The sequence below is a fragment of the Akebia trifoliata genome, chromosome 2 (genome assembly GCF_017979445.1).
Source record: "Akebia trifoliata isolate Shusen 1 chromosome 2, ASM1797944v1, whole genome shotgun sequence".
NCBI classification, from domain to species: domain Eukaryota; kingdom Viridiplantae; phylum Streptophyta; class Magnoliopsida; order Ranunculales; family Lardizabalaceae; genus Akebia; species Akebia trifoliata.
Genome location: NC_141376.1, coordinates 3,877,650 through 3,902,137, shown reverse-complemented (window position 1 = coordinate 3,902,137; position 24,488 = coordinate 3,877,650). Strand labels below are relative to the sequence as shown.

Sequence of the window (24,488 nt, the reverse complement as noted above, 5' to 3'; positions counted from 1 at the left end):
CTACCAAAGTTTGAGTTTGATAAAAATTAAAAATCTAACAACAAGAAGAGAAAAATAAAAATAAAGCAAACTTATGCACTTTTTGAAAGAAAAAAGAAAATCAGAAAAGCAAAATGATAATCTTGTCACCATTATTCTAGATTGATAATGAAGGAGAAGGAATCCTCTCCCCTAGACATTAAGGCCCACACTTTTTTGGAGAGTCAAAAAAGCCCCACTTGAATGTAGTTTTTTCTTCCTTTTTATTTTCACTTTTTTTTTTGGGTTAGTTGGTTGTTAAAAGAATCTAACAATATATAATGTGAGAGTAACACCTGAGAAAGGCATCTAAAGGATCAATCAATTCTTTGACTAAAGATGACCCACAACATGAAAGTAAAAGAACAGAAACCCCAAATTCAGGTTGTCAATTACACATGCATGGGACCATCTTATTACAGTTGGGCTATTTTCGAACCCAACACGGTTGGACACTGCAGGTTGGAGTATGTAGTTGGATTGTTAGTTATATAATATAATTATTATTGATGAATTATGAAGTTACATTAATCAATTAAAAGCAGGTACAAAAGAAATCTCAGCACTCTCCATCATGATCATGATGATGATAAATATTTTTCATCCTCCAACATAGAAAACTACCTAATTTTACTTGGTAAAAATTTCCCCCCACACAAACAAATTTAACTGTCGTAATGCCATCGATGTTTTAAAGCATCAATGGTGAGGTGTAAGGAGCTTATGAAGTGAGATGTAAGCTCGCCTCATGCCTCAGATTCCCACATTGTTTTAACAAATGTATTACAAAAATTAGGATTTATGATCTGAACCAAACAAGGAAAAACTTGCTAGTACCAAGAATTCATATTGTTATGTGAAAGTAGAGAAATTTCAAAAATCTTGGTCAACTTCTGATGAAATTCCCATTCTGGGCTAATTGTTCATTTTAATTCCCAAAACTTGAAGAGCGAGATCGAAGGTCTTTCGAAGTGGCGATCTCGGTTGTTTAAAGTAGTGAGATCGCTTTTTTTTTTGTGTTTCAAAGTGACAATCTTGTTGATTATAAGAGTGACAATAACGTAGGTCCGCAATGATCTCACTACTTTTAACCAGCGAGATTGTCACTTTGAAAAACTTACAATCTCGCTCCTCATGTTTTGGGAATTAAAATGAACGGTTAGTCAGAATCGAAATCATATTCAGCTCATGAAATGGTAATTTACCCTATAAAGTTTTATAGGCAAAAAGGCAAGCAACATGCAATCACCATTATTCTAACAAAATCCTAATAATTATATTGTTGGATTGTGGTCACAGGGTGATATTGAATCATAGAATCTAACACTTTTGAAGTTGGAAGATTTATTGTTGGCCAGGATTAGAGAAAATTATCTAGACCCACAATAGTAATAACAAGTAACATTTTTTATTCTAAACTTCGTTTCATTCAAACAAAAATATTACACACTTGGATTCAACATTCAACAGTACTCTTACATTAACCTTCTCTATATGCTCTTCCACTTCTCTATTCTTCATTTCTCTTATCAGATAAATCATTCATGCAGTACTTGAACTTGTCTACGACACTCTCCGGCACCGATACAAGTACTCTTAGAGCATCTACATCATCAACTACAGGTAAAAACAAGCAATAAATTTCACTAACAAGAGGACCCATATGAATTGGCTTCCCTATTCCAAAATCCAAATCTTCTAATCCTAATTTAGACCACGCAGAGATAACAAAACTCGCTGCAAGATCGGGCTTCACTCGCCGTTCCTCCAAAAAATCTATCATGGACCATATATAATCGTCTGTTATCGATTTCTTAGCCTCTTGCACCAACTTCACCCCATGGTGCACATTAGCATTGACCAACTCCTTAACTGTAGTCTCAGCACATCCTAGTATGAACCCATTCCCATAATACCCTTGTGGGATATCTGGTTTTATTATTTTCCTAATATTAGCTGAGAAAAGAAGTTTAATCTTGAGTGATGAAGGTGGGTTAAGTGATTTAATCCAACAGTGCCACGTGTGCGATGCAAGGGCTTCAAAGGAGGTGCATTTTAGTGAGGGGACACAGAGCTTCTTGAGGTGAAGGATATGGGAGGAGGTGAAGGTTAAGGAGATGGGGACCAAAGGTTGTGATTGAAGGAATTGAGTGAGGTCCAAGTGCATGTTATCCTGAGGGGTATTGCAGGTAAATTCAGGATGAGAGAAGGTTATATTTGGAGGGTTTCGGGGTCTTAACACGTTGCGCCTGTGGAAAGGAGTAATTGAGATATCCGAGTTGGGTTTTGTTGTTAAGTGGGCCCAAGCGTGTAGGAATTGTGATGAGCCGATAGCGTCGCAGAGACAATGATTGATTGCGATGCATAGGATCATTCCTCCACAGCGGAGATTTGTTACCTAACAAGGGCAAAATAGGAAAATAATTATATTTCTTAAAGGTATTTACGTCATTCACGAAAAAACGGTCGCACTTGAAACCAACTCACTTGAGAAAAAGAACAAGAGAGAGACAGAGATGTACAATATCACATGGATTCTAAATGTATCGAATTGGGATCTCATTCTCAAGAAAGAAACATGACAATTGTACATTTCTGCTAAATTTCGTAAATAAGAAACTCAGACGGAAAAAATAATTAGAATTATCTAACAAATATAATAAAATTAATTAGTTCTAATAGTGGGATAACCCATTTTAACTAATCGAAACAAAGATTAATAATAATCAGATCTAGATTTTAAGTCATAATTTATTGGATTCGATCATCTATATCAGATTGTATTAATATTGAATCCCAAACAAGTTTAAAATCTCATATTTTTCGATCAAGAGAAAGATCATCACTATCACAATTGAAACATGAGGTTTTCTAGTCCAATGTTTCATCTCGAGGTCTATACATTTTAATATCTTGAACCATGAATCCAAAAAACCTCCATTCATATCTAAGCAAGAAATTTAGACTTTCGAATGACTCACGTAGTATAAGTAAAGAGTTTACATCTTATGAAACCCTCCTCCCACACCTCAATACATGCCACATTGGCCACTTTTCAAGAGATTAAAGACTAAATTAAGGTATATCTTTTTTAAAATTTTCTTAAATTATGACTTATGTGGCATGTATTGAGGTGTGGGAGGAGGGTTTTAGTCTTCCTCCTTGGACGCACACAATCTAGACTCATAAGTAAATCTATCAAGTATTATATGACATTATATACTCTATTATATTTATATCATATAGGATAATTTTAAATAATATAAAATAAATAAATTAACATTTAACATCAATGAGGTATTTAAAAGTGAAGACAATGGTAGGAAAAAAAAAAAGATTAAATTTTAAAAGGTTTTTTTTTCTACTTTTGGAAAAGTCATAGGATAACCTCTGTTTGGTTCATATTTTTGAAAGGGACATAAATATCTTACTATTTTCAATAAAAATATATGAAAATTTGATATATAAAAAATATAAAATTTAAATGAAATAACTTAACATAAGGGTACTACCGTCTTCCCCAAGTCCAGGCTGTTGGATAATTATTGAGATTTGTGAGGGTGCTAGTTTCGAGGAACTTCAGCAGACTAAAATTGGTGATGAGGGTAATGCTAGTGAGCGAATAGAATTCAGTGTTGTAGCAGAATAAATTTTAAAAAATAGGCACTACCGTCAGCCCGGGCGTACCGTCGTGTTTAGTTTCAGATTTAAGATCCAACGGTTAGTAGAAGGAAAATTGTGTGGAAAATTCTTAAAATTAACAAAGAGAAATTTAAAAATTAACAAGAAAATGTATTCCTTTATAGTAAAAATCATCTCGATTATTTGGGTTTCAAAAAAAATTAGAAAATAGAAGAAAATGACCCAACAAAGAGAAAAAAATGGAAGGAAAATAAAACAAACCCAATAATATAAAAATATATATATACTCTAAAAAATAAAAATAATAAATATGGAAATAAAATCAACAAAACAAAGATAAAATAATAAGAGGAGTTCACCTGAACTACAAGTGGAGGAATACCCAAGAAGCTTTTAGCATCCAATCTATACAAGAGTTTCCTCCAAGATAGGTTGGGGAATCTAGAAACTTCTAGAAACTCCTCCACAGTAAAATCCATGAAAGCTTCTGCAAACAGAGCACCTTCTCCATTGCAATCAACTTCAAGCTTCTCTTCATTTTCTGCACTAATCTTCAACCTTCCTGCTAATGGGTAGTAATCAACAAGAACCCTTGAAAGTGAAGTTTTCAGACTCTCGATACAGATAGATTTGCTATATACGTAGAGATATTTAATGGAGAATCTTAGAAATTTTTGGTCATCTAAATTGGAAAGATAGAGTGATTGTTTTGGTGTTGGACTCTTTGGACAGATTAAAATGGGTTTATTTTGATAGAAACAATCTGGAAGTTCTGAAGATCTGAACATGGCCATTGTTGGAGAGATGAGAGAGAGAGAGGAGAGCAAATTATGGAGAGGGTAGACAGCATGTTTGCTGATATAGAGATGCAACGCGTCAGAGACAGATCTAAAAATGGATTTTTACAATGTACGGTTAGATTCTTTTTAGGGGAAAGTACTAAAACAGTCTATGCATGAGGTGAAAATTACTGCCCTAGCCCATATTTTAGCAACATTTCTGATGCGGTCAAACTACAAATTGTTGTCGGATGAATCCAATACCAAATCTATTTCCATTTTATTTATCAATCTTTTATCTTTTTCAATCTTATAATTTCGTCTCATCTCATGTCATGAATGAAATTGAAATGACTTTGTTGCAAGAGACGTGTCAATTATCGCGAATAAGATGGAAGGTTTTTACTCGAACTTTTAAATATAAAAAAATCTTGATAATATAACGTATTTTTTTCATACGTCCTTTGTACATTTCTATCATAAAATTGTAAATCTTTTATTTATGGATACATAAGAAAAAGATTTATAATTTTGTAACTACTAGGTTAGGTTATGAAGTGTATGGGGGTCATTTGAAAAAAGTGTGTCAGATTATCAATAGTCAATAAAAAATAGAAAAAACAAACATGAAGAGAAAAAGAAAAAAGAAAAATGAGCACAAGTAAAAAGAGGAAACTCATTTATGAGATTTTGATTTATTCATAAAAGATATCAAGATAGGTGAGTCATCTCCATCTTTGGTGATACTTTAAATCATATTTTGAATCTCTAAGATGTTTTATTCCAAAAATTTGATGTTGGTTAAGCAAAGTATGTTCCTCCATTTTATTCATAGCCAAGCCTTTTATTGAAAGTTGAATTTATATCTTCTTTCATTATCTTCACCTACATTATTTTAATTTGGATTTTTTTTCTTATCATTTTAAATTTTTGATTATGAACTCACTTCTAACTGAAATTATGATTGATTATTGTTAATACAGCTGAATAAACACATTTGATTTTCTTTAAATGTATCAATCACTTATTAGGACTATTCCTATATTTTTCGAACGAATCCATTGCAACTCATTTTTTCTGTAGCTCTAATTATATAGATCACATAAAAAAATCAAATTGAATAAAAATAAAACCACAGACCTCATGTACATCAGGAATAGATCAGATTTGTAGAAGAAAAAAACATAAATTTTTTTATTTTCTTTCTTAATCCTATTAAGGTTTAAAAATGGACAGCCACCTATGTCCTAATGGGTTGTAGGATCTGCTCTCATACTTGGACTAATGGATCAAAATATTAAAAATTTAATAAGCTTTTATTGCTCACTCGTCTCTATCTCATTGATCCTTATAGGAAAATGCGCCCAACAACAAGTGACGCTATAAAATTTTCCAATTCAGAATGAACTCATTCACTTTTTTACCTCTCTTTCTCTGAAACGTGTCTATTTAATAGTCATCTAAAAGTCGATGGGTACGTCATAGTCAATGGCCACTATGGGATACCACACCCAATTAAGGCTTCCAATGATTTCCTCTCTCCCCAAAAATAGTAAAATAAATATTTATTTATCAAAATTTTAACCGTTTGATTCACATTTTTAATTAGTGACTTCTAATATTAGGATTTCTATATGTGGCACTCATGATCACCCCATCAATCAAATTTCAATGTGGGCCCATAGATATGAAATCCCACTTGTTCCAAAGATTTCAACGCGTGGTATTTTGAGATATGTTTATTAAAATTTTAATATACCTTTATTCAAATGCCCTCAGTACTTTATTCAAGTGCGCTCAATACTTTTGTATATTAGAAATAAGAACATGTAACATAAAGATGTGCACTGACCCTAATCGCTGAAATTCCGTGCCATATGTATTTTAAGCTATTTAACATGTAGGATATAACCTGCTTTGAACCCCCTTTTTTTTATTCAAAAACTTATGCAATATAAATTTTTATATATTTTTCTATCTTACTTTTTAACTTAAAATAAATGTACTTTTATTTGATGCTCATAACAAGGATTAAAAAAGGTAAATTCAAGAAATATAAGTAAAGTGGATAACTTTTCAACAAAATAATTTAATAACTTAATATTATGGGCATTTTAAAATATTATCCTTACAAGGATATTTCAAAATATTATTTCATTAAATACTTAAAATACTCATTACAACATTATTCGTTTTTTTTACAATTTTTTTATTTTATTTATTTCATTGACACATGAGCCTCTTCAATATGAGGAAGAGTCTGGATCCTATACACCCAAGGTGGCGGATTGAAACTCTTCTCTCACACCTCAATACACGCCTCATAAGTTAAATATCTCGTTTTCACAATTTCTTTGTATTATTGCTAACGTGGCATGTATTGAGGTCTTGTAGGGTTTCAATCCTATACCATATGTGTTATTGAGAATATTTGAGATATCCATAGGCCTCTTAATTGGTGATATGTCCTTTGACCTTAGTCTTCTGTTATAGATTGATGAAAAATGATTTTTTCCATCAACGTTGTTATTATTATCTTCATGATCCAAGAGTGAAGATTAAGGTTTTGTTGAGCATTTAAAAATGCGTTGATGTAATAGCGTGCTGAGAATCATAGATTTCTTTCCTTGTATCTTGATGAAAAAATCATGGTTTTAAGTTAGTGCTGATTGAAGGAAATCAATTTAGAACAACTCTCTTGAAGGGTAGGTGATTTTGATTGTGACATCATACAAAGTTCTTTTTGGGAAAATTACTTTATTGACTAAATAGCTCCGTTTTTTGGGGGTAATTGATCATCAATTAATCGACAAAAGTTTTAAAGTTAACTTATCTCAATTTTTCAGTGAGGATTGTGATCATTTATGATAATTTGTGTTTGTGATGGTAAATGATGAATGAAGAATGATATATTCAATATTTTATAAATTTAAAAATAACTTTTGATCTATTTTGACATTTTGTGACGACAAATGATAAAATATAGAATGATATACTCATAATTTTGAAGATTCAAAAACAAGTTTTTATTAGAACATTTGTAAGTTATATAGTATGTGTATTTCGTGTGTTTAATGAAGAAGAATCCATTAATGAATTTGCCAATATGAAATTTTGAGTTTGATGCTTATGAAACATCCAAAATGCATATCTACTAATTGAGAAATGGTCATTTATGTCAAAAGTTAAATCTAAAACTTTCAAAATAAGAGTATGTCGTTGTCTTTAATTATACAAAAATCCATTAAATAATTAATGATATTGGTCTCATATGTACAGTGTCAAGGATGGTCATTAAGTGATATTTAATCATATTTGTTTTTGTGAAGGACAGGTCCACAGACTAGTGTTTGTGCGGTTTGAATCTCGATGCATGATTGGATGGTTGGACCATCCAACAAGGGATGAAGCAAACACTCATACAATTTGGTGGGCCATCGTTGGATTGTAAAAACAAAAATAAGATCGTCATATCTTCAAGGCATGCCTAATGCTCTGAGATTGAGAGAACAATGCATGTATTTTTTGCATTATGGAATATCTTGCACCGCATCTCATGTCATGTCATGTCTACCAATAGAAAAATTATAGTAAAGAATTGTGATAATCTGACTATCTCACATGGCAAACTCAATCAATTACCCGACATGACAAGTTTGAAAATCGTAGATCTGCAATCCTTGAGATACATGATTGCACTTTCCTATGGTTCAAGTAGTCGACTGAGTTTCCCTATGGTTCATCTTGGTCCCAAGCCACTCAATGAATCTTGACCATGTCGATTAGTCAATTTTTGATCCATCTTAATCTCAATCACTTTTCAATCTGATTTGGGTAGCCATCTTGTCTATCCAATAAAAATGGAGTTCTTGAGGACCTCAACCGTTGTCCATTGGGTATTCCACGACTAGATATTTTATTTATTTATAATAATATTTGGAGACCAATTAAATATTAATCAAGATTTTGACCTCTTTTGACATGTGTTTATTCTCAATTTAATTTAAATTTTTTTTTTTTTTTTTTGTGTGAAAGATTAACAAGATTAAGACAGACCCAGATCAACTACAATCGAAGAATCGGGATGTCACAAATATCTTAAAAAATAACAGAGACAAAATCGCTAAAGAGCGTTTATTCTCAATTTGAGCTACAAACAAATACTCAATATCATAAGTTTCCAAGGTTTTCTTCTCTATTTTGATTTGCTTAAAGAATTTATTGTTTGTACAAACTATCAAGTGATGGATTGCAAGTGTCATATGGTCTCTTAAAAATAGAATATAATAAAAGTAATGTTTATATTTGACACTGTTTTTAAAATATCTCAAAAATAAAGTAATATTTACAACTTGGGAAGATGTAGACACTCCAAGTGACAGAGACATATGGATGACACATGTCTTCAACATTTACATTAAAGATTAAAGATCACATTCTGCCCGCCGGATTGGATTTGAGCACTTTCACACGAGGATGATGGACCCCAAGTCCAATGTATGTTCATTCTTTTTTGGTAAAAGCCAACACCTTCCTTCATGCGCAGTGACTTCGAGCTATGAACTCTTTGTATTCGTGAACACAAAATCCTTGATATCATGACATCAACTCCTCAAATATTTTGAGAAAGAAGAATTGGGCCCACTAAATTTACAGATGGATTCTTTCGTGGATTTATATGTAAACTTCCACCTTAATGGGTGACTTCAAATTATTTGATTTGATAATTTTTCATGGTTGAATCCTTGTCATTGATTAGATAGATATGGGTTTAAAAAGAAATGATTTTCACTCGATCCTCTACTTGATTGACGTGATAAGGGCACAGAACCATAAATTCAACTGAGTAGAGGATCGAGTGAAAAAAAAATTGAGTCCGAAAATGTCGACTCTATTAATAAGCAATAAGCCATTTTCAAGAGGAGAACATCAACATTTTGTTTCATTTACTTTAACTAATATATGACGGTGCTCTGTACCCCACCATTGTTTCGGGAACAATCTGTGCTCTTAACTATCGTAAAAAAAAGTCACTTAAGTACCTTCAAAGAGAAATTGAAACTTGAAATATACATAAGTTTAGTGAGAAGTAAATTATAGACCTTAACTAAGAACATTATTAGGATTCTATTTAGTGTTACAAAATAAGATGCATCATGTTATATTATATGAGATAAGTTCTATATATTATTGGTAGTATATCTACTCACAAATAATATATAGGTAATGAATGAAAATAATATATTTATTTAGTAAAAATATCAAATAGTATCATAGGCATTAAAAGGTATTAATAATTAGGCTTTTTTTTAAGGGTCTAATTAGGCTATTTAACTTTAAATGACAGGGATTTAGGTCAATAAAGATATTTATATGAGCGTTGGACGCAATGACTAAGGCATCCATCAAAAAAGGGAGAAAGTTCAATCCCCCTCGTTGGCCACCCACATAAATTTATCCCATGCTTACTTAGAATATGTGGTTTGTGGGGTATTGCATGTATTCAGAGATTTAGATAAGATATGATGTTTTAAGAGACCAGTTGCCTCACTCATCCTAGTCGGCTTATGGATCTAAAATCCCCTTAAAATATGTTTTTTTTAAAGGAATTTCATATCAAGATACATGAAAAAACCAACAAATGACACATACCACGTAAATCGGGGTATATTTTTATAGATAACCAACGAGGGGGTTTGGACAAATCAATTCTTCAATATGGTATCAAAGCATAAACTTTACCGAGAGAACAACCTTGGCAAATTGTTTTTTGGTAGTGCCACCACTATTACCCGTGGATAAATTGATTCTTAAATAATCAAAGTCAAAAAGTATGATAGTTTCAATCCTAAATACCTTACAAATCAAATTGGAACGAACCCACGAACACCCGTATTGGTCAATAATTAGTGGGTGAAAGTAGGTTTTGAAACACAGACCCCTGGTATCAATACTAAGAAACCTTACCCACATACTAGGTGGCTCTTTCAATGATGGGTCAAACTCTAATTATACGAGATCAAAATCATCATTCCATATGCAATTCTAAATATTTAAAGAGACGGGAATATTGCTCATAGATGAAAATATACAATTTTGAGAGATTCTATGACCTCACTAACTTCTGTTAATGCCACTCCAATTTATATGTAAAATGCATCTTCAGGTGGCATTCGTAAAAGTTGGCGTGGCAATAGAATCCCTCAAAAAAAAAAAAATTAAGAGACAAAATAAGTGTTGCACTTGCTTTTTTTTTTTTTAATATATATATAATTTTTTCCTACTTCAAAGTAAATGCTCACATGAAGGACATAAAAAATAAATTTAGTAAATATAGGTATAGTACATACTTTATTTGGAAAAAAGAATTTTATTACCAAAAAGGTATATTTCCTATATTCTAAATAATTTAAAAATCCTTACATCTATATTGCTTTATGCCCTTCACAGTGAATGTCACTTTAGAGTGGTCCCATTAATTAACAACTCTTTCTCTCTCTTCCTTTTTGATGGATAGAAGAAAAGGAACAATGTCCTAATGAAATTGAACCTAGTCATTCAGTGCAACACATGTACAATGTCTTCTATTGCTAAGAATCCATTGAATCGTGACGCATTGCCGACTTGTTCTTACAAACCAGTCAATTCTATTGGAAAACTTGTGGGGTACTTGATACCTACTTTTAGACTTTTTTTTCTCACATAAACTAATCTATAAAAGCAAAGATAATTAGCAATGATCATGTAACAATCTTTAGAATATTTAGTGAAATCGGAAGAATTTTCTATGATTTAATATTTCTAGGCTACTTTGTTTAGAGCAGTGTGTTTCTCTCTTGTTGTTAGATGCCAAACCAAAGGTCTAAACCCACTTTCTTTGAATTAAATCTTTAGAAAGGAATCCAATTCTTATCAAATCTGATCTTATTTCTACAGGAATATACTTAACCCCGTCAGTGAAAAATGTGTACAAGCGAAGAAGATGGTTTGACTTAAGAAAGATTATTGAGAGTTTTAAATCATCCATCAAATAATTGATAATTTTTTCATAATAATTTAATGGGTTTGCACTAAAGAGACCTCCAAACTCAAAAGTTGGTTCAATTGGATGATTGTAAAGAGCGGTGAATAGGAATGCATACTTTCACGCTTTTATAGATTTGATTCTGAGATGACTAACCCTCCTCTGTCCCTAGGTCCAACTCCCCTAAGTGGGAGGCCTATGGAATGGGTAGTGGCGTGCAACCATGATAATTGTTTGAGTGTGCTTGGGCTCTCAAACACAAGTATAATTCAATTTCCTTATCATCGAGTGGGTCATAATTTTTCTAGGTGTTTGAGTGCTTATTACACCATGTGGGCGGTGCACTCATAATATGAAAAAAGCTCAAATTTGACAGATCAAGAAGTTGAATTGACATCAAATTTTTCATTGTCAATTTTTTTTCGACAGGTCAAAACTATTAAATTAATGAAGGATGAGAGAAATTCGAAAGCTCTAAGCCGTCAAATCTCGGAACATCAAGAATTTCGTGGGCTTTGGCCTGTCAATTTTTTTTGTCGAATTTTCCATTTTTCATGTAATGATGACTAGATTGATTGAGACTTGGTCTTTCGGATCTAACTCTTACATCCAACTTGATCAGCCATCTCATGAGTGGTAGGTGGTGGGGGCATTGATTGATTATAACACTCTTCAATGCCCCTATCTTATAATATATTTTTCAATGCCTCTTGGCCTTTGATTTCGCCTATCCCAGAGATGTAGCTAATTACTTAATAGAAGATTATCCAAACAAGATGTCCAAGTAGTGATGGATTGATTAACTTGGACCTGAACGACTAGGCATCATTTACCAATCACTCCTTTTCTTATTCTCTTAGATTGACGAATTTGAGATACAGAGTCAATATCAAAACTTGGTAATGTTAGGGCCCATTTGAAAACATACAACAGATTAAAATGCCAGTTAAGATGAAAAAGAAAAATGAGGTGGAAAGAGCGTAAGTCTTTCAAATTGTGTTCCATCAGTGATTTTTAGTTTTTTTTATTTTTTTATTTTTTTTATTTTTTTATTTTTTTATTTTTTTTCAGCAATCACAAATTATGATGTCTTAACTAAAATTCACTCAAATTATTGACACCCAAAAGCAACTTATGGCAAATAAAAAACATAAGGTAACCACATTTCGTCCCAAGTAAACCATCAGAAGCAACATTTAGTCAACCATCCTTACAATCTCACCCTCATTCGATAATTGAGTGATGGTTTATGATTTAAGTAAACAAATTTATATTAAAATATTAAATATGTTTTTTTTTTTTCTTCTTCTTTTTGGTGAGGGGGAGGGGTCTCTCGACTTAAGTCCGACTAGGGAGACTAGATGAGCCAGGGCCAAAACCAAGGCATATGGGATGTATGACTTGAGGCAATGAATCAAAGAGATTCATTTTTCTTGATCCAATTTAATACACCTAGGTGCATAGATCAAGATTCATACATTGATGATTGTTAATAGACTGACGTTCATTCATGTTCAATAAATTCTAAATGAGTGAACTTGATTAGAAGAGATGAATCCAAGATTTAAATTTTTTTGAGACATGCTTACAATGTTTTTGGATCAAGTTTTTCCCCACCACCTATATAAATCCCCTAACATCTATGTTTTTGGAAGATTTCTCACCCCTCTCAATTTTCTCTCCACTCTTTTGTGGGAACTTATTTTCTCCATCGTATTTTGGGCATCTTAAAGAGGATAGATACAAGTTCATGCCAAATAGTGTAAACTTGTATAGGAACAAGATCGAGTTCAAGCTTGGTTGAATCCTGAAGATAATGTTGTCATATTTCCTTGCACAAACAAAATATGTTGACTATCTTCAAGAAGTGTTTACGTGACTCTTAGGAATTATTGTTTTTTTTCCTTACAAACAAATATGTTTTTTATTTCGGTTTCCAACATCACCACCTCCTTTTAAACAATTCAATCATTTCCAATACAGTGATAATGGTTAAAATAAAGAAAAATCAATTATATTACAAGCTATCCTAAAACAATGATAAAATAAAATCCAAAGTTCTCAACCTAAAATTAACTTGTCATCAAGTTACGAATGCTAGAATGGATTCAAATTTTATGAGATTAATTTCTTGGGTATGGGCAATTTTTCATAGTATGCATATTGGGCCCTACAACAACGAGTACAAAGTCAGTTTAATAATAGGGTGCAGTGAACATATCCTCTAAATCATATAATAAATACGAGTCGGGATAAATAACTTGTTTCCTCGAGATACACAAGGAAAAGCTATGGGGTTCTATGTTAATTTGAATCGATTTATCGTTATTGAATAAATATTTCAGGTCAAGTCTACAGGATCTTTATCCATTAAACATTACCCGGCCTAGATTTTATGAGTTAGAGAATTATGAGGCTTGTCCTACTTTGCTGGTCCAAGACCAATACTCTAATCCTCTTTTTATGAGTTTAGCCGGATTTATGAGTTAGAGAATTATGAGGCTTGTCCTACTTTGCTGGTCCAAGACCAATACTCTAATCCTCTTTTTATGAGTTTAGCCGGGCTTGAATAGTGGGCCTACCCGCCCAAAGCAAAGCCAAACCCACGAACAAGTAATTGCAAAATGATCATTTTTATCATTGCTGGATGGATTGCCACGTGGCTCTTTTGAATGAATACCAGATTTGAAAAGCACCAATCTTATAATTTCTGGGAAGGACCACATGATCAAATATATTTATCTTTTATGTGAGTCGCTGTCAAATATGGAAGAAATGTGGACCGTTTTGATATTTTGGACGTCCAACTAAAATCCCATTCAAGTGGGCCCCCTATGACGGTTATGGGAAAAGTGCCGGCATTTGGCCTTTATCTTGTGTAGGGGGTGTCACGTGCACCAGCCACCATGTTTGCTTGAGAAGAAAAAAGTTTAAATTTGAGAGAAAACATACATTGAAGAAGAAGCGTAGTGGATTAAGAGAAAAGCAAACAGCGAATATTACCAAGCATATCTTGTAAAAGGATTTAGTCAAGCCACCGTCACTCGTGGCTCCAATGCTTATCTAGCTTCGGCTCCAAACCAATCTACATGGCTTAATTTGAAAATTGTGTTCTATTCCGAGATGACTCACCGAGTCACATCGGTTACGAGATGAAACGTCATGTTCAAGATTCTACTTCTTAGTTTATGATTAGAGAAAGGTCTCAACGTAGAACCAAACAATTGGTTAATTCTAAAAACGGTGTACTATTCAAATTAATTCTGAAAATGATAATTTATTATTTTCAAAAATAATTTTATTATCAAATCGATAAAAGTTTAAATAAAACCAGTGTTTTGGTAATTTTTCGTACTCACAAGTTTTTGAGGGAGGTTGAAGATGACAGGTTTTCGGAAAAAAAAAAAAAAGTCATGAGATTTTTGCAAGAGGTTCAAGATGATGGGTTGGAGACAAGCTTGAATGTGGTAAAAGAATATTATCTTAGATGACGAAGAGAATTGATATTGGACAAAAGAAAAAAGAAAATCAAGAGTTTGAAGATGATGTATTTTGATAAGAAACATAAATATTTATATCATCCCCGTAATTTTCTTGACTAATTTACGAAACTTTATCGAATTTAATCAAACCTGTTGAATTAACTCCCACAAAAAAAGTATTGAATCCGAATTTTGTTACTACTATGCTTTACCTTTTTGGATGGTCTTTCATCTAATGTTGTTGTTTTTTTTTTTTCTTTCTCCTCAAAAGAATTTTTTTTGAGTGTTGATTTTGTGAGGATTGTAATAATATGACTCATTAGGTGGCATACTCAAATGACTCCTTGGCGTGACAAGTTTGTGTTCCTCAGATTCTGAAAACCTCATGATACATGTTTGTACTTTCCAATTTAAAAAACTGTATCCCAAGGTATACAGATCTACAATTCTCGAACTTATTCACGTCATGGAGTCATTTGAGTATGCCACCTGATGAGTCATATTATCGAGACTCATTTTATAACTCATTCTGACATAATAACTCAAAAACTCACTGACATGGCAAGTGCAAGAACCATAGATTTTTCTCTAGAAATACACAACTGCACATATTTTATGGGAATGTGCAATTGCGTATCCCAAGGGAAGCAATCTACAATTCTTGCAAAGTACACTTGAGTTGAGATTTTGAGTTATCCTCTCAGATCGAATTACAAAATCATTGCAATTTTTTTTTTTTTTTTTTTTTGAAAAAAACAAGCTTAATTTCGTAGGGGTGATATGACATCCTTCACATAACATAAGAATTCTTTTCTATACAATAAGTTGATAGGACATTAAAGGATGGGCAGTGAAATATAGGTTTCCAAAGGAACAGTTCCCAAAGGAATCCTTAAGAGAGCATATCATCCTCATCCCTGCCATTTCTTGAACACTCCAATGATGTAAGACGTTAAATTTTTCCTACAATTAATAAACAAATACATAATTGATAATAAAATCTATATCAAAAGATTTTTATGGGAGAAAAATTTAGATAAATGTTCTTGATTAATACATGGGAACACCATGTTTGGTTGGTCATTAGAAACACAGTTCGTGGGTGGGCGTGGTGCGTGGATTATGGAACAACAAGACAAATTCCGTGTTTGGCGTTGGTTCATGCATCAGGACTTGCTACAGTTTGATGAGTGGATGGACACGTTGATGAGATAAGTATGAAATATCACAAGAGGTGCACCCTTCTCACAGGATTGCCAAATTTGTTGTAGCCTCTCTGAATCCATGAACGTTTGGTTTGGCCTATCCTTTAGTGGCTTGGCATCAAATATATGCTAGAAATAACAAAATAAATCGTGATTCACAAAGAAAACAAATCATATAGTTCATAGAGAATTTACGTGGTTCAATTTTGAAACCTACGTCCATGGATGAGATCCAGGTCAAATCATTATTTTCTTAAAAAAAAAATTACAACCCTAGAGATCTTGTTATGTGCCTAAAAATTAATTATCTTATATCAAGATTTGATGCATCTTGATGTATTTTATTTTAATTATTCAATTAGTTAAGGAGTCTTAGGTAATGGGTAAGGGTAGTTACGAATTGTGTAGGAGTTATGGAGTTATGGTTATGGGGGTAGTTACTTGAATGAATAGGAGAGTGGGTAGTTTGAATAAGTGGGTAGTTATTATAGTAATTCTTTGTATTTAAATTCATTATTAGACTAATGAAAAATATGCAGAGAAATTATTATTAAGATCCTATTGGATTTTGGAGATTCACCGTCTCGAATTGGTGGCCTAGGAGGTCCGATCTCCCTCGAACGAGATCAATCTCATTCTTTTTCTTCTTTTTTCTTATTTTTGTGATCTGATTTAAGTGGGTACGTAACATTGGTATCAGAGCGGTAGATTCTAGAATGGCGGAAGGAACACGAAATACCAAACTCGATGAGATGATGGGTTTCTTGAAGGAAACCACAGAGATTCATGGGAAGATGCTTAATGAGCTAGTGATGAAGGTTTCAAGTTTGGACACCAAAATTGAGCACCTCTCTAAAGAAAAAGGCATTGAGATAGGGGAGAGTTCCAATAAAATAATTAACAGACTTGATGAACCTTATCAATTTGATATTGACAAGGGAATTCAAACTCGGACAGTACGACTGGAATTTCCAAGGTTTACTGGGGTGGATCCAGATGGTTGGCTTTATAGGGCAGAGCAATTCTTCTTACACCAGCAGACACCCTTTACACAAAGGCTACTTATAGCTTCCTTTCACATGGAAGGGAAGGCACTCCAATGGTTTCGTTGGATAGAACGGTCAGGAGCGATTTCAAATTGGGAATCACTTGCTTCTGCTTTGCAAGTTAGATTCGGCTCTTCACCATACGAGGATCCAACGGCTATGCTGTCTAAACTGCAACAAACGTCTTCGGTGGAGCAATATCAAACTCAGTTTGAAGAGTTAGCAAACAGAACTGAAGGTCTTAATGAGTCCTTCATGGTGAGTTGTTTTGTGGGAGGATTGAAGGAAGAAATTCGTTTGAGTGTTCAGATGTTGAAACCAAGAACACTCACTGATGCAATCGGCCTCGCTTGCATGCAAGAAGAAAAAATATTGGCTCGAAAGCGAATGAATGACCCTACAAATGACACCAACACAATCGTTCATTCAGGAAAACCATTATCAGTTTCTCTTAAACGACTCTCACCTGTAGAGATGAAAGAGCATAGAGATCGTGGGTTATGTTATAATTGCGATGAGAAATTCTCCCAAGGTCATAAATGTAAAGTTCAGCAACTTTTCCTTTTAGAGGGGAATTGGCCAAAAGAAATTGATGAAATTGGCGAGCGAGATGATGGAAAGGAAATTGAAGATGAAGGGGGAGGGAATACTTTCTAGATTGAAACCTTGAGGACACGGTTTTTTTACAAGGGGTAGAGAATGTTATGTGCCTAAAAATTAATTATCTTGTATCAAGATTTGATGCATCTTGATGTATTTTATTTTAATTATTCAATTAGTTAAGGAGTCTTAGGTAATGGGTAAGGGTAGTTACGAATTGTGTAGGAGTTATGGAGTTATGGAGTTATGGTTATGGGGGTAGTTACTTGAATGAATAGGAGAGTGGGTAGTTTGGATAAGTGGGTAGTTATTGTAGTAATTCTTTGTATTTAAATTCATTATTAGACTAATGAAAAATATGCAGAGAAATTATTATTAAGATCCTATTGGATTTTGGAGATTCACCGTCTCGAATTGGTGGCCTAGGAGGTCCGATCTCCCTCGAACGAGATCAATCTCATTCTTTTTCTTCTTTTTTCTTATTTTTGTGATCTGATTTAAGTGGGTACGTAACAGATCTCTAGTAGACACACACATTGAAGCAAACCAAAGCTCTTTCTACATATGTTTAAAATCCTAACTCTTTCATTTAAGAGAACTTGTACAAGAAATATTCAAAATATAGTTACTTGGTCCAGGAGTGTTAATGGGTATTCATTTAATTGAAATCAAATCGGAATCAAAAACCCAAATCTGATTCTCTATTTTCAATACTTGAATACAATCAGGACCAAAAGGAGCAGAACAAAATAGGAACCAAAACAAATGACTTCTACCCAATGGATACCCATGGATATGCCCAGAACCAATTTATTTTACCATTTTGTTTTATATTATAAATACATTACATAATTTTTTTTTAATGTTTTTATGTAAATGATGTATTCTAATTTAAAATATCCATCTTTCTTATAATTTTATTAATTAATATTTTTTTTTCTTTGCAAAAAAGTTCTCATATATTAGAACACATTTTAATTATATTATTAATGCTTTTATAGGTGATGTATTGTGTTCTTAGAAGATTTTTTTTTTCTTGCATTGATTTGTAAGTTATATATATTTTTTCTTTATATTTAATGATGAAAAAAGAAATTTGGATTTATGAAAATAGTATGCTATCATCACTCGAGACATTATGTTCTTATTCATTTATTAGGAATCAGAATTGATGGGTACCTGCAATTTTTGATAGTTTTGGTTCCATTAATTTTAAAATCAAAATCGAAATCGAAAAATATAATGGTCCCAGTTCTAAAAACCTTAGAAATGAAACCATAATCGAACCATTGACACCCCTAATTTGGTTGGATTGAGTTATGATTATTTTCCTACCTAATTCTTAAAATAAGGAAATAATTTTTTTTTAAAGAAAAATAAAATCAATAAAAAAAAAATTTCAAGAAAATATTAAGAAATTTTTTGAGGTTCTTGGTCAACCTCGAACATAGGTCTGGATATAATAAAAGAACTTCTATTGGCACCCAAACTAAAAATAAAGAAAATAAGTGATTGGTTGAGAATAAGTAAAAAATTAAGGGTGCCAATAGAAGTTCTCTCTCTCATTTTTTTTTTTCCCTAGAGTTCTATTTTTTGGGTTTAAGATTTTATATGAGGTTAATCATAATTGTAAACAATTATAATTTTGAGATTATAATCTGAACCAAATCTTGATAATGTTTGAAGAGTATATTTTAATCTTTAATTTGGGTGTAATAAATAATTTAAGAAATTAGGGTGTAATAAGTAAAAAAGTTGGGGTGTTAATACCAAGACTCTATTAAACACGGAACCATAAAAAAAATAAAAAAAAAAACTTTAAACGCGATTTCTTAGATCATCTAATCTGAAATCCTAATCCTAGTAGGACAAGACCCACCCAATGTCCGTATAAATCAACGGTCAGGATTTCTTAGAACATGAATTCTGGAATCCTAATCCTATTAGGAGATGACCCACCCTTCCATATAAATCAATGGTCAGGCATACCCCAAGTATACAGAGTCCAAGCGAGGTAGCGCAGAGTATACTGTAGTTGTGTTTAAGGAAAGAAGAGTCGAGCGAGCGCGCGAGCCGAGCCGAGCCGAATAGGTAATGAACGCTTTTTGTTTGGTTCTTTCTTGTGTGTGAAATATGAACTTTGAAGGAGAGTTATATTTTCGAAATCTTGTTCAAGTCTTCAACTACTTTGCATGTCTGATCGTGACAATTAAACGAATCTTCATTGATAGGAGATTGAGTAATCTCTGTGGATGATCTGATTCGAGAAAACTGTGAGCGAAATCATAAGGAGTGATTGAAATTTGAGAGAATTGAAAGAGGAAATTCGAAAAAAAGAGAGATTAGGGCGTTTTATTTTGGAAATTTTTTTCGAGTTTTCAAAGAGAATTGTAGAGGAGCTAAGTGGAAGGAGTAGGAATTTGATGAAGTTTGAGAGTGAATTAAAAAAAAAAAAAAAACGAGTGGATTGCTGAAGATCTCTAGGAGAGTATATTGTAGCAGAAATTCAAAGTTTTGTGCAAAACTTGACAATTTCTGAAGATTTTTAGGTCGAATTAGTTGAGAAATCTCGTTTTTATTTCAAATTAAGGTAAGGGTTCCTTCGTTTCTGGAATTCTTTTGTATCTATGGGTTGGGTTTCTTCAGTTTTCTTTGTTTTATTGCTTCACCCATGTTAATTCTACGTTTAACTTCGTTCATTAAATGTCCGAAATTAAATGTAGGTTCAGTTGTTTAGGTTAATTAATTTGAGCAATAATATCTGTTGTTTTGATATTAGTTCCTTTAAGATCCAACTTCAAAAAACATCATAAATGATCCTTAGTTCATAACCTACCTTTTAAATGAGCTAAAATTAATTTCCGAGGACTATTATTCAGCCTTAGTTGAGAAATATTTGATCCCTTATGGGTAATTAATTGAGTACCCTGAAATAGAGTCATATCTTTCTCTTCTCCTTAATTGGGTCTTTGAAATCTTTGGCCATGTTATGTGTCGTCATTTTCACTCGACAAGATAAAGATAGTTTTTGCTTAAAAATAACTTCTTTTGATGGTTTTATGGTGATTTGCAGGGAAATGGCCACTTATGTCGATCCCCCTAATGGGATTAGAACCCGAGGAAAGCATTACTATTCGATGTGGCAAACTTTGTTTGAGATTGACACAAAATATGTACCAATCAAGCCCGTCGGTAGAGGATCCTATGGTGTAGTTTGCTCTTCTGTGAACAGAGAAACAAATGAGAAAGTTGCTATTAAGAAGATCAATAATGCCTTTGATAATCCCATTGATGCGTTGAGAACTCTAAGGGAATTAAAGCTTCTTCGGCACCTTCAACATGAAAATGTGATTGGCTTGAAGGATGTCATGATGCCCATCCATAGGAGGAGTTTCAAAGACGTGTATCTGGTTTATGAACTAATGGATACAGATCTGCATCACATTATTAAGTCCTCTCAAGCCCTTTCCAATGATCATTGCCAGTATTTCTTATTTCAGGTATACAATATTCCATCAAATATTGTGATAAGAAATGCCTATTATTAAGTGTTTTTATGTTGTGAAATTGATATGGATATTTGCTGGCTATTTTTGAGGGTCCTTTAAATTACTTGCAATTCTCTTATTCATCACTATAATGTCCGCATCTCACCTGTGTCATTGATGCCAATTCCATATTGTTGGTCTCAAAATAGATTAAATGAGTTACCAGTTACCCGTGAGATTTAAGCTTGGGTTTTGGATAATTGGAATATGCAATTCCCGGATACAATGTGAAGTAGCATTGTTGATTTTTGATGTTCTGACTAACTACAATGTGTGGTACCTGTTAGGAAGATCTCGCTAAGCCACTTTTTCGTTTAGTAACAGTGTCTGGAAATTAGTTCCTTTCCCATTTCTGTTAGGCAGTGATTTGACACTTGGGGTATTCAAGAAAGACCTTTAACCAATTGTACCAAACTATGCCATAATTTCCACTTAGCTTTCAGCCTTCAACAATACCAACTTTTGACCTACTAATGAATCTTCCTTTTTAATAGAGTTGTTTGGTATACTCAGACTCGATGGGAAGAATAAGTAGAGGTAATAATATGCTCCCTTAAACTAGAGGTGTTATGTTGACACACTGTGGTTATCTGAAAGGGATTTTTGGATTCCATTTCATGTCCTATTAGCTGTGTAGCAAGGAGGCTTCATTTTTTAAGAATTTTCCATGCCAATCACCACATTATATTCACCTGTCTGACGCTTTCCAGTTCACTTTGCCAACGAAATCTTTTAATTGTGCACTTATTTTGATTTCAGCTATTATATATGAAGTTATTCTATACTTCCTGTTTGATCAAACTAGTGTCTGTGTCTTTATTAGATGGCCCCTTGAAAGCTGTATAGGGATTAATGACATGTCCCACCATCCATCACTGCTTTTTTAGAAAACTTCAGACCTATTCAGACGCTTGAGGGTTTTCTTTAAATTCACAGAATTATCTTGGGGATTAAGTAGTATACATGCATTATGACAGTCCCAAAGCTTACTCGGCAGCAAAAGTGTAAAAATCCCAAGAATCCCCTTATACATCAGTAAAGTGAACACTTAGATGAGTGTTAGTATTTTGCAGAAAAAACAAGAAACTTGTCCATATAAGTATTTATTAACTGGTGTATTCCACAACGATATCCTAATGATTGAGAAACATCAACAAGCTACTAGAGTCAATTTTGGATTTATGCTCTATTAATGAGTTCAGCTTCTACAGATCGATCATATTTCACTAATTTTAGGGATTAATTGATTTTGCTTGCCTCTATTCCTTTTTGCCTCAATTATATTAGATTGTCGTATATTATTATGATGTGATGATGGCATTTGCAGTTTATATTGGTCTCTGATTCTTATCCACATGTTTGAAATGTAGTTACTTCGAGGACTGAAGTATCTTCACTCGGCAAATATTCTCCACCGGGACCTGAAGCCCGGCAACCTCCTCATCAATGCGAATTGTGATTTGAAGATCTGCGACTTCGGGCTGGCACGAACCAGCAATGGCCAGTTTATGACAGAGTATGTTGTCACCCGGTGGTACCGAGCTCCTGAACTTCTCCTTTGCTGTGACAACTATGGTACCTCTATTGATGTCTGGTCTGTTGGATGCATCTTTGCTGAGCTTCTTGGTCGGAAACCCATATTCCCTGGTACCGAGAGCTTCAATCAACTCAAACTGATCATTAATGTCTTGGGCAGCCAGAGTGAAGCCAATCTTGAGTTCATTGACAACCCAAAAGCTAGGAGGTACATAAAGTCACTCCCTCATGCCCCTCGGATCCCCTTGGCCCATCTATATCCCAATGCCGACCCCTTGGCGATTGACCTGTTACAGAGGATGCTCATCTTTGATCCTACCAAGAGAATTAGCGTCACTGAAGCTCTCCAACATCCTTACATGTCCTCTCTCTATGAACCAAGTTCCAACCCTCCTGCACAGGTCCCAATTGATCTTGACATAGATGAGGTTTTCAGAGAAGATGTGATCAGGGAAATGATGTGGAAAGAAATGCTTCACTACCACCCCGAAGCTGCTTCAGCCAATGTGTAGGCGGCTTTCTTTTCTCAGGAAAATTGATTTGGTTTGTTGGAGGAAGGTTGTCGTTCCTGTGGACTTTTTATTATTTCATCCTTTCTTTTCTTAGGTAGAAAAAGCATGCATTAAGTGGTTTGTGCTGTTAATGCATGGGAGCCCTCTTTTCTTTTTTAAGTTGTTTTATGAACTTGAGATCTTTAATTTTTTTTTGTAAATAGGTAGGTATGGTTGTTTTGTATGTTGGTCTGTGAACTCATCTCTCTATGTATTACACGGTTTATATATATATATATGATAACAATAGTAAATCATTCCTTAAGTTCTTGTTACCTTTGGAGTCTTCTGATTAGTGTTGTGAAACTTGATCCAATTACTTTAGGTTCGGAACTGTGGATTGATTGATGATCTGTGGGCACCTAATAACGATTCGATTTGATGATTATTATCCTAATTTTTAGATTCAATTCAATAAGCATTAGTTTGGTTTTGGATCTAATCCGTTTCTTATTGGTTAGTCTTGGATTGACCCTGATCCGACCTTAACTTGATCCATTGACAGCCTTACTTCTAGGTTGTCAATTGTCAATATATATAAAAAAAAAAAGCATGTGGTAGGTCTACCAAGTGGGCAAGACAATCATGGCCCGTGGCAGGAAAGAGTACAGCTAAGGGTGCAACATTCAGAGGCTGTTTGAGCCCAGCCCAATATTGGCTGATGTTTTTGGGCCTCAAGTTGGGCTTGGTCTTAGATGTTATTACCCGGCCCCAAATTAGGTTGGGCATGGTAAGCATTTTCTGTGATGGAATGAGAACCCATTGTTTTTATATCATGGGTCTGCCTGATCCACAATGAAATATGTCCAAATCGATTGCTGATCAAGCTTAGTGTTTCTTTTCTTTCTATTTGTGTTGGACCACCCAACCCAGGGGTTGTTACCCAGAAGTCATGGGTCGGTGGGCCCCAAAGTATGCTAAATGATAGGAAAGGCCGAGGGAAAATGTTCACCAATCAGCCATTCCTTGGACACAGAGACTTCAAATGGAAATACTCTGATCCAATGGTTAGAAATCCCCAGTCAAGTTTATTATTGTGTTAGTCCACCGATTGATC

General features: G+C 33.6%; 2 protein-coding genes across 3 annotated transcripts; one reads left to right on the top strand and one right to left on the bottom strand.

Annotated features, from left to right (window-relative positions):
* Positions 1–1,471: 1,471 nt before the first annotated feature.
* On the bottom strand, positions 1,472–4,504 carry LOC147408886 (HXXXD-type acyl-transferase family protein). The gene is made up of 2 exons (XM_086458994.1): positions 4,020–4,504; positions 1,472–2,416 (listed from the first exon to the last, which is right to left on the bottom strand). The coding sequence occupies exons 1-2, from the start codon at positions 4,452–4,454 to the stop codon at positions 1,529–1,531; spliced, it is 1,323 nt and encodes a 440-aa protein (XP_086315120.1). The 5' UTR covers positions 4,455–4,504; the 3' UTR covers positions 1,472–1,528.
* Positions 4,505–19,732: 15,228 nt separating this feature from the next.
* On the top strand, positions 19,733–23,696 carry LOC147408885 (mitogen-activated protein kinase homolog NTF3-like). Of its 2 annotated transcripts, none has more exons than XM_086423305.1 (3): positions 19,733–19,887; positions 20,870–21,296; positions 22,715–23,696. In XM_086423305.1, exons 2-3 carry the CDS (start codon positions 20,874–20,876, stop codon positions 23,390–23,392), a joined length of 1,101 nt encoding a protein of 366 aa, XP_086279431.1. In that variant the 5' UTR covers positions 19,733–19,887; positions 20,870–20,873; the 3' UTR covers positions 23,393–23,696. The 2 variants fall into 2 exon arrangements, with proteins under 2 accessions (XP_086279431.1, XP_086279426.1); XM_086423300.1 differs by lacking the exon at positions 19,733–19,887 and adding an exon at positions 19,942–20,386.
* Positions 23,697–24,488: the final 792 nt, after the last annotated feature.